The sequence below is a fragment of the Eleutherodactylus coqui genome, chromosome 1 (assembly GCF_035609145.1).
Source record: "Eleutherodactylus coqui strain aEleCoq1 chromosome 1, aEleCoq1.hap1, whole genome shotgun sequence".
Classification (NCBI taxonomy): Eukaryota; Metazoa; Chordata; class Amphibia; order Anura; family Eleutherodactylidae; genus Eleutherodactylus; species Eleutherodactylus coqui.
The window spans coordinates 298,213,369-298,223,925 of NC_089837.1; the positions used below are offsets into that span (position 1 = coordinate 298,213,369).

At 40.9% G+C, this 10,557-nt stretch overlaps 2 protein-coding genes across 2 annotated transcripts in view; one reads left to right on the forward strand and one right to left on the reverse strand.

The window, feature by feature from the left end:
* The window catches only part of LOC136573095 (CYFIP-related Rac1 interactor A-like), a 119,208-nt gene extending 115,364 nt beyond the window's left edge, over positions 1-3,844 (reverse strand). Inside the window, exon 1 of the mRNA XM_066574264.1 lies at positions 3,826-3,844. Within this exon, the coding sequence (XP_066430361.1) occupies positions 3,826-3,829 (4 nt within the window). The 5' untranslated portion in view covers positions 3,830-3,844. The remainder of the gene's footprint in view (positions 1-3,825) is intronic.
* HPCAL4 (hippocalcin like 4) overlaps positions 1-9,970 on the forward strand; it is a 34,507-nt gene extending 24,537 nt beyond the window's left edge. The window contains exons 3-4 of the mRNA XM_066574329.1: positions 2,762-2,977; positions 7,087-9,970. Coding sequence (XP_066430426.1) covers positions 2,762-2,977; positions 7,087-7,284 — 414 coding nt within the window. The 3' untranslated portion in view covers positions 7,285-9,970. The remainder of the gene's footprint in view (positions 1-2,761; positions 2,978-7,086) is intronic.
* The last annotated feature ends 587 nt before the right edge of the window (positions 9,971-10,557 follow it).

The window sequence follows — 10,557 nt, forward strand, 5'->3', positions numbered from 1 at the left end:
AATATGCAAATAGAAGATGAAACAATACCTCTACAGCGCCACATATTGGAAGCCAGTATTCCTTCGAGTGAGACTTTAAGGCTGGGTTCACACAGGGCGGATTTGCCGCAGTTTTGCCGCGGCAAATCCGCCCGCGACCGCTAATCTCGGGATTAGCCAGCCATGTGGACGTGATTTCTTAGAAATCTTGTCCACACGGGACGGCCAATCCGCTGCGGTAAGTCCGGCTGAAACCGTGGCTGCGGCCACCGCAGTTTCAAAAGATGCAGCATGTCTGTTTATTGTTTACTTTCGTCGCGGCCACGCGCTCCTCTATGGGAGCGCCGTCCGCAACGGAAAAGCAAGCCGCCGGGCCGCTTCAAAGCCGCCGCGGCGCTTCTCCCGGCGGAAATCTCGCGGTTTTTGCTGTGGCCAAACCGCGGGATTTACGGCGGGAATACGCCACGTGTGAACCCAGCCTTACATAGTTATAAGGCTTGTTAAAAAGCCTGACTTGAATGAACGCTGCCTTCCAGTAGGTGGTGCTATAGAGGTATTGTTTCATCTTCCCATTTTAAGGTATAGATACAGCGCATTCAGAAAGTTTTCAGACCCTTCCACTTTTGAACATTTGGTTATGTTGTGGTCTTGTGTAAATAAAAAAATCAGGTTTTTCCTCATCATTCTGCACTCAATACCTCATGATGACAAAGTGAAAACAGAACGTTTGAAATCTATGTAATTTTTTAAAATTAAAACCTAAGATTTTGCATGGATATAAGTATGCAGACTCTATACTCAGTACTTTGTTGAAGCACCTTTGGCAGCTATTATAGCCTCCAGTCTTATGATGCCACAGGGTTTGCACACCAGGATTTGGGGATTTTTCGCCATTCATTTCCTCTCAAACTGTGACAGGTTTGATTGGGAATGTCTGTGGACAGCCATTTTCAGGTTTCTTTAGAGATGTTCAGTTGGGTTAAGTCAGGGCTATAGCTGGTGCCGCTCAAGAATATTCATAGAGTTGTCCATAAGCCACTCCTGTGTTGTCTGCGCTGTGTATTTGGGTTAATTGCCTTGTTGGAAGGTGGACCTTCTTCCTCGTTTGAGGTTCCTTGCTCTCTGGATCAGGTTTTCATTTGGAATATCTCTGTACTTTGCTTTATTCAGTTTTCCATCAGCCCTGACCAGCCACTGAAAAACACCCCATAGCATGATGCTACCACCACCAAGCTTCACTAAAGGGATGGTATTGGGAAGGTTAAGAGCAGTGCTTGATTTCCTCCAGACATAATGCTAGAATTGAGCCCCACATGTTAAAACTTCGTCTCATCAGTCCACAGAATGCTGTTTCTCAAAGTCCGAGAGTCCTTTAAGTGCTTTTTGGCAAACTCCAGGTGGGCTTTCATGTGTCTTTTGCTGAGGAGAGGCTTCTTTCTGGCCACTCTACCATAAAGCACAGATTGGTGGAGTGCTGAAGTGAGTGTTGGTTTTCTGGAAGTCTTTCCCATCTGCACTCAGGATCTTTGGACCTCAGCCAGAGTGACCATTGGCTTCTTGCTCACCTCTCTTACCGAAGCTCTTCTTCCATGATTATAAGTTTGGTGGGTCGGCAGCTCTAGGAAGAGTCCTGGTTGTTCTAAATTTCTTTCATGTAAGTAATATGGAGGCCACTGTTGTCTTGGGAATTTTCAGTGCAGCAGAAATTTTTTTGTAGCATTCTCCAGATCTATGCCTCCACACAATCCTGTCTCTGAGCTCTATAGGCAGTTCTTCCCCTTCATAGCTTGATTTTGGCTCTGATATGCATTCTGAGCTGTGAGACCTTATATAGAGCATGTGTCTTTTAAAATTATGTCCAATCAAGTAAATTTAGCACAGATGGACTCTAATCAAGGTGTAGAAACATTTCAAAGATGATCAAGAAATATGTGAGGCCCCAGAGCTAAATTTCAAGTGTCATACCAAAGGGTCTGAATACTTATGGCTATACAAAATCTTAGTTTTTCCCCTTTAAAAAGTTTACAAAGATTTCTAACATACTGTTTTCAGCTTGTCATCATGAGGTATTGAGTGCAGAATGATGGGGAAAAAAGGATTTTTGTTTTCATTTGCACAAGACCACAACATAACTAAACGTAAAAAAAAAGTGGAAGGGTCTAAGAACTTTCCTAATGCAATATAAATCTATCTATCTATCTATCTATCTATCTCTCTATCTATCTATCTATCTGTCTATCTACTCTATGTAATATATACATATACAGTACTATGCAATAATTTTAAGCAGGTGTGGAAAAATGCTACAAGTAAGAATGCTTTCAATAGAAGTGTTTATACTTAATTTTTGTCAATTAAAATGCAAAGTGAGGGAACATAGATAACTAAATCAGATCAATATTTGCTTTGTGATCTTCAAAACAGCATCAATTTTTTAGGTGCACTTGCACACAGTTTTGAAGGAACTCAACAGGTGGCTTGCATATTGTCAGGCACATGGAGGCCATAAACACTACTGCATCAAATTAGAGTTGCCATGATTAAATTCATTCAGATTGATTTTCTGGGTGATTTGGAGTCCAGCCCTCAATTGGTTGATCATTTTGGTTTCCACTGACCGTTGATATGCACTTTGTTCAACGAATTCCACATTTTGTATCAGTAAAGATTTTCAACTTGAATCTTTCATTCATCGAGAAGTAATGTGTGGTTTAAGTGTTCACCTAATTTATTTGAGCACTACATACATTTAAACATGTATCTGCTTATATTGTTTCTACAGTTTTTTCCATATGGTGATGCTTCCAAATTTGCTCAGCATGCCTTTCGTACATTTGACAAGAACGGGGATGGTACTATTGATTTCCGGGAATTTATCTGCGCTTTGAGTGTCACATCACGTGGGAGTTTTGAGCAGAAGCTGAACTGGGCATTCGAGATGTATGATTTAGATGGAGATGGGAAGATTACAAGACTGGAAATGCTGGAGATTATTGAGGTATGAAACATAAAAGTGAGGACTGTATTTCAGTTGGGAAAATATGAGTAAACACATGCAGAGAGATAAGGCCCTCTTCACACACACTATATGGACAAAAGTATTTGGACACTGCAGAAAATTAGTCAATTGTGAGTTTGCCGAATGGTATGCTGCATGGGTAAAATAAAAAGCTACTCATTTTCTAATAACTATTCATTCATCCGATCGAGACGCTTTATATAATAATGACCACCTGGATACCCCCCTTATAGAATAGTGCCCCATTCAGAGCCTATTTATAAAATAATGTCCTCCACATAGAATAATGTTCCCTGGAGACCCCCATTATATAATATAATAATGTCCTCTATATAGAATAATGCCCCCTAGAGAGTCCCACCATATAATAATAATGTCCTCCATATAGAATAATGCCCCCCAATGATCCCCCTTATATAATAATTCCCTTCCCAAGGGAGATCCCCATTATATAATAATAATAATAATAGTAATATTCATATACAAAAATGCCCCCCCCCCCCCTGGAGATCCCACCTTATATAATAATAATGCTCCCCCCCCCACACACACACACTATAAAGAAAATGCCCTCCATATGCAATAATACCTCTGGGAGATCCGCCCTTATACAATAATGTTCTCCATATACCATAATGCCCATCTGGAGATCCCCCCTTATGTAATAATAATGTTCTCCATATACAATATTGCCTCATGGATAGCCCCCTTACATAGTAATAGCATCCTTCGTAATACAATAATCACCCTCTGGAGTGCCCCTGCTCTCCCTTATATACCAATAATGCCCCCGTTGAGTAGCCTAGAGAAAAAAGCAAACATTATACTCATCTGATCCCTTGATCGGCACAGCGGTCTTCTTTCCTGTAGACACTGTAGCTGACCAGGCGCAGGCGGCGCAGTGTGGTGATTCAGGGCACATGACACAGATCTATAGTGCTAGCGACACCCTGGTGTGGAATTCTAAATGCAAGCTAAATGTTTATAGAGCTACAGCAAAATAAACAATATTTTATGCAATTACCTGAAACTGCTGGGCCTCAATGAGAAATCTGTAAATGGGACCTCACAGCCATCGAATGCCATTTATAGCCCTGACATCTCCATATAAGGACTCATTCAGACGAACGTGGTTTTAGCGCATTATAGCTGCGTGAAATGATTGCAGCTAATCTGCACTAAAAATCGTGTGAACTGGGAATTTCCAGCTATTAAGTCTCAAGCTTAATTAGCCGTTAAATTGCCCGTTCACAGGATTAGGAACTGCATGGTGCATGTTATCCAGCTTCCATAGGCGTCAATGGAAACTCCTGCGCAACTCGCACCAAAGATAGGTCAGTTCCTTCCTATCTTTTCTGGCAGCACGGACCTTAGATGCAAGCTTTCCACATGCATGTCCTATCTTTGTTAGGTGCGGGGTTTTTTTGCACGTTCAAAATTCTTTTATCTGAATGTTTCCATAGGAAACCATTGGTTCTGTTAGATGCGATCTTTTCACACGCTAAAATTGCATATGAGCCGCGTTTTCACACCCAGGGCACACATACGGTACCCATTTGAAGCATTGATTTCCAATGCAGCCGTTAACACGGGCGAATACACAGCATGTAAATGCGCTGGCAGCGCGAAAAAAAGAACATATACGCGGCCGGCGCATATACGCTCAGCCAAAACATAGTTCTGGAACTATGTTTTGGCCAATATATGCCAGTGGGACCAATAGACTCCTATTAGAGCAGGGAAAGAGAAGGGAGGGGGAGGCTTTTTTGCAGCGTCCTACGCTGCGAAAAGCTTACAGGTTCCTCTACATAGTGAGGGTTTTCTGGGGTGTGGCGTATTTTTTCACTAAAAACGGCGCTCGCAGTCATGTGAATGGATGAGAAAACGCTGGCCGTGATCACGAAAAAAAGCCAATTCGGGCACTTATACAGAGTAGGTGTGAAAACATAAAAGCACCGTCACCATATATCCACTTGCGGGAAAGAGCCCTTAGACAGAGGGAATTTTCTAGAGCCATTCAGCAAAGAAATGTAGGCAGGCTGCAATCTCCCTCTTCTACAAAACCAATTTTCAGATGCCATGATAAATTAAACACAATTAGTCCTGAAAATAGTCAGCTCGCCAAGAAATGTTTGGGTGGTTACTGGCACTATTGCTGCAGATGGCAATATAGACAGAACAATAGGGGTTTCTCTCTTTATTTATGATGGAGGTGCTAAGAGGGTGATATATACTGTATGATGAGGATAGGCTATCAGTATCAGATAGGTGACTGTGAGCCCCTGCTGATAAGTGATCCGTATTGCAGCTTAATGTAAATCTGTCCCATACAAGTAGCTGATTGGAGAGGTTGTTTGGAGTCGAACCCCACAGAGTTGATATTGATGGCCTATTCTAGTGTTAGTCCAAGAATATTTTCACACCAGGAAACCACTTCAAAAGGCTTTTGTGAGATATTGCGTGTATGTAAATAAGTAAATATATATATATATATATTTTTTTCCTTTAAAATTTGCCGACTATGGCCAAAAACGATAACTAAGTTTATATTCATCTGTCCTGGATTCTGTCTGCTCTAGCACGGAAAATCTGTTCTCCACGTCACAAACCCCCAATGCAGACCAGCGTTAAATCCTGAATGAATTAGCGTGCTGCACTACTTCAGTCAGTAACATTTCGGCCAGCATGCCAGAAGCCAGACAGATCTCATTTTAGTCAGTGAGGTCCGTCTGGCACCACTCATGTCCAACATGATTTGGCAGTTCCAGTATTTTCTTTCTTTGACTCTGAAGATGGCCCAAACAACAGATATACAAATACTGCTGTGAAAAGGGACGCATTCATTATTGGAATGATTGTAGGTGAGGGTAGGTGATTCACACCCAGTGATATTATGCTAGGATGGGAATAGTTTTACAGGAAAAAAATTCTTAAGGTCATCAGCCTGGTCATTTTTATAATTTACTAATCTGAAGGAAATATTTTTTACCATTAGCACTTTATTACCCGTATAGCCACATTTGTCTTGTGTGCTTCCTTGTAGCTCTGTTCCCAGCTCTTATTCTCTTTTTTTACTTGTTCGTTATACACTTGTTGTCAAGGGGAATCCATAGCCATTGCCTAGAGATGCCAGCATTCTAGATTGAAAAGGGCATTCTGGGAGGGGCCGTGCTGACGTGCCCGCTCCTGTGCCAGCACACAAGTAAAATGCAGTTATACAGGTAACAAAGTGCCACTGGTAAAAATATTTCCTTCACATACTACAAAAAACTACATAAAGAAGGTTTATTATTTTTACAGGTCCAATTTAAGGCTTTATTAGCCTCGTGTGGTGCAGAGTGTTAGGGCAGCAGAAATGCAGTCCGAAGCTCTTGCTCACAACCTGAAGGTTGTGGCTTGATGCATTCATTCATCCTTCCGAGGTCAGTAAAATGAGTACCCAGCCTGCTGGGGGGTAAAGATGACTGTGGAAGGCAATGGCAAACCATCCCGCAAGAACAATGTGACGTCACCCGAGCAGTCAGTCATGACTCTGTGCTTGCACCAGGGGACTTTACCCTTACCTTTTATGGCTCTGCTTACACCTGTGGGTGAGTCCATCACTTTTGATGGCAAATATAGCACAGCTTTCAGATTTTTCTATATTATAGAAACCTTGACAGAACTTGAAAGACCACATTTTACGTCAGCAGGGTCCAAGAATTGCCATTTTGATCTGATATATGACAGATCCATTACAATGCGATGGCATCCATTATAACTAGTGTGACTATTGACTTACACATAGCGGTCATCTCTTTTATTTTTAAATTCTGTGTTTTATTATATGTAAGCGCAGCCTCACGTAGTTTTGGTTCCTTTTTAATCCTGCATCTGTTGAGAATGAGATGAGATAATAGTTGTAGGAAGAATAGATCATGTATTGTGGGTATTCCCAAAGGGGTATTTTTGGCAGACTAATTTGTTCCTGTTATAAATAGCTACAGTGTTGCAGAATGGAATTTATAATATCTATATACATTTTAGCAAATAATAAACTAATAAATTGCAGGTTGTTGAATCTTTTCTTTCTCTCCATTTAACCTTAGGCCATTTATAAAATGGTTGGCACAGTAATTATGATGCGCATGAATCAGGATGGCCTAACTCCACAGCAGAGAGTTGACAAAATCTTCACAAAGATGGACAAGGACAGAGATGATCAAATCACCCTGGAAGAATTTAAAGAGGCAGCAAAGAGTGACCCCTCCATAGTGCTTCTCTTGCAGTGTGACATGCAAAAATAGCCTCTTCTCCATTTTCACGGCTCTACTGAGTACCCTGCATGCACCTCACTACCATTCCCATCCCATAGTCTCCTGGGACTTTCTTCCTATTCTGTAACAACATCTTACACAGTCCTGATCTCATGAAAGAGGGAGGTGGTGAATCAACTTCTCAACGAATGATGATATGAGACTGACAATGCTGGCACTTATAACACACATGCACAGGAAGTTATACACAAAGCTACGCAATTTCATTGTGTACAGGATTGCAGATCTCTCATAATCTTGCAGAATTTAAGTATAGATATTATTAACAAAATAATACACATATGAACCTGCCTGTCTCTGCCAATGCCTAAGGTAACAAGAACTCTGTCTAGTTATGTACAGTAGAAATGTTTATATATGATGTCATGGACGAACTCATGTATTTTGTGTGGTGCTTGATATATAAGCAATGTCTTTTAAACATTTTGTCAGCTGCTTGAAGCTAAGTACAGGGATTGGAAAAATCATTTTGCTACCAAATGTTGTATCGTGTTCCATCCACAAGCCTAGAGTGATGGGTTACAGTTGGTGAAGCTACATGAATACATAAGAAAATTATTTAAGGAATATCTGTACCTTTGCTACTATTTTTTTTTGCTCCAGTGCATCTAAAATAAAGAAGGCAGCGATTTTGTAAGTAATCTTGATTTAAAAAAATTCCTAGCCAATTTTGCATCTAGAGCTCATATATAGACTTATGCAACTACAGGGTTACAAAATTCAACCTGTTCATGCAGTTATATTTTACTCCCTTCCATTTGGCCTCTCGTGAAGTAGGTTAGCATAACAAGGAGGTTGAAGACATGGAGGAATGCATGGCTTGCAGGATCTGACTATTCACAGAATTTGTGTGTAGTCTGTAACAATGGAGACGCAAAAGTCTGCATAGGAATTGTAGAACCCAAATGGTAAGATATTTTTAATCATGACTATTATGGTTTTTTTTGCACTGGAGCAAAACTATAGTATCCTTAGAAATATGCCTAAATTAAAATGCTTGTCCATCATAGAATATGTTAATCTGTCATGAACAGAAATGTTGATTTCTGTTAGTAAAAACACAATGACGGGGAAATTATACTCGTCAAACAGAGCTTTTTACAGTGCAGGACACACAAAGTGGCAAAGAGTTTGTATCCTGTCCATACAGGTTACAGAAAGGAGCAATTCTGACCTGACACATAAAGTCTGAAGGGAAAGCAAATCCCCTGTTTCTTCCCTGCTTTATCTTAGAATTGCTCCTGCTGCTTATGAACACTCAAGCTAATGTATTAGGGAATGCCATATTATTGGAAACAATGCAATTTCTTCCTATATGAGTTTTTGCACATTTAAATTGGAGGTAAACTTTATTTTGGCTTTTAATTGACTTTGGTGGCCAAAACTTTGAAGTGTGACTGCACTTTTTAAAAAGTTTTAAACGTCATAGAGGCCTTCAAACGTTTTGATCACCGAGGATCTGGCTGCTAAGACCCCCACTTATCGCTATAACAAGTCAGCTGAAGCATTTATCCGAGCACTGTCACTGCTTACTAGCTGAAGTCGAGCCCATAGGCTTTCTATTGAGCCCATCTTCAGCTAGCGAGCAGTGACAGTGCTCGGATAAACGCTTCAGCTACTTAACCCTTTCCAATCCACTGTCTGACCTCTGAAGACATTATGAGTCAAGGCTGTACAGCTCCAATGTTGGAAGACATCCGTTGGGGTTCTCTTACTGTATATTGCCAGCCTCTCTGCTGTTGGTGCCTATCTAATGTCTCACCTCATGCAGTACTGGCTTTAACCAGCATATAGCGCCGTTGTATAACGGTAGAAAAAGAGTAAGCCCCCTAGGAAAACCAGGATACAAATTGGATTGGAAAGGGTTAATTCTATGGATTGGTGGGTGTTTCAGCAGCTGAACTACCAGCGATCCAAACTTTTGACATGGCCTTATAGCATGTAAAATGTTTTTAGAAAGTGCAGTTATTCTTTAAATAAACCATAATTCTACATGCTGGAGGGCATAAGTGGGAATTTAACAAGCTTTGCAAATATATCCTTCTCTGAATTGATAATGTAATCCATGTCTCATAAATCGCACTGGGTTGGATATGGATGCCCACCCTGCATGGCATGTGCTTTTACTTTGCTTACATATGAATATCTGCATGTTTACCCAAGTGAAATACCAACATGCTATTTTTCGTCATTACGTTTTTAATGTATAGTGCATAGTTGATGTGTCCGAGTGTTCTTAAATGTGAATTTGTGACAGATACCACATAGCTGCTTGAAGAAATTGTTCATTTTCTAGAGAGATATCAAACCACCAATTGCATGGCAGATACATATTTGGAGCATCATTACCACATAGGTGTTTTGAGAGACAGGCTCAGAAATTTGTTTGTAACAAGACTTCTATGGCAACAATATTCAATGAACATGAAATCCCTTATGTGCCAAATAAAAGGATAAGCAAACAAAATTTAGCTCGGATTGTGTTGCTATGGCTAACATGGTGCAATTATGCCCAAGAATTCTCTGTCAGCACTTTAGGGCCCGTTGGCCCAACTGTCCCCACGACTGTCCCAGCAGAAAATTCCTAAACCCTTGCCTACTCTGTGTGTGTGTATGTGTGTGCGTGTGTGTGTATAGTCTGAACAGTACAAGTTGACTTGGTATATTTTTCTATTTGAAAATAAAATATATTAAAATGATAAAACATTATTTTGCATTTTGACTAAAAACAACAGAAGATTGCAAATCCTACTGACAGTGCCATGCTCAAGAATAATGAAGATTTTATGAACATGTCGCGGGTGGAGGTGTAGCGCAAGATTCAGGATATAATGCAGCAGATGAACTAACCAAAATATACAATATTTATTTGAGAACAGGAAAATAAAAGAGAACAATAGAATGATAGTGATTAAACAATTAAACTTTTACCTTCGGGTACCTAATAGAGATGAGAGAGCATACTCGGTAAGGCGATATACTCGAGAGAGCATCGCCTTTTTCGAGTACCTGCTGTCTCGTCCCTGAAGATTCGGGGGGGCCGTGGGGGTCGGGGACAGCGAGGGGGAGCGGGGAGGAGAGTAAGAGCGATTCCTCTTTCTCTCTCCCTCTCGATCCCCTCAACAACCCCCCGCTCACCCCCGCACCCCCCCCCCCCCCGAATCTTCAGGGACGAGCCAGCAGGTACTCGAAAAAGTCGATGCTCTCTCTCGAGTATATTGCCTTACCGAGTATGCTCGCTCA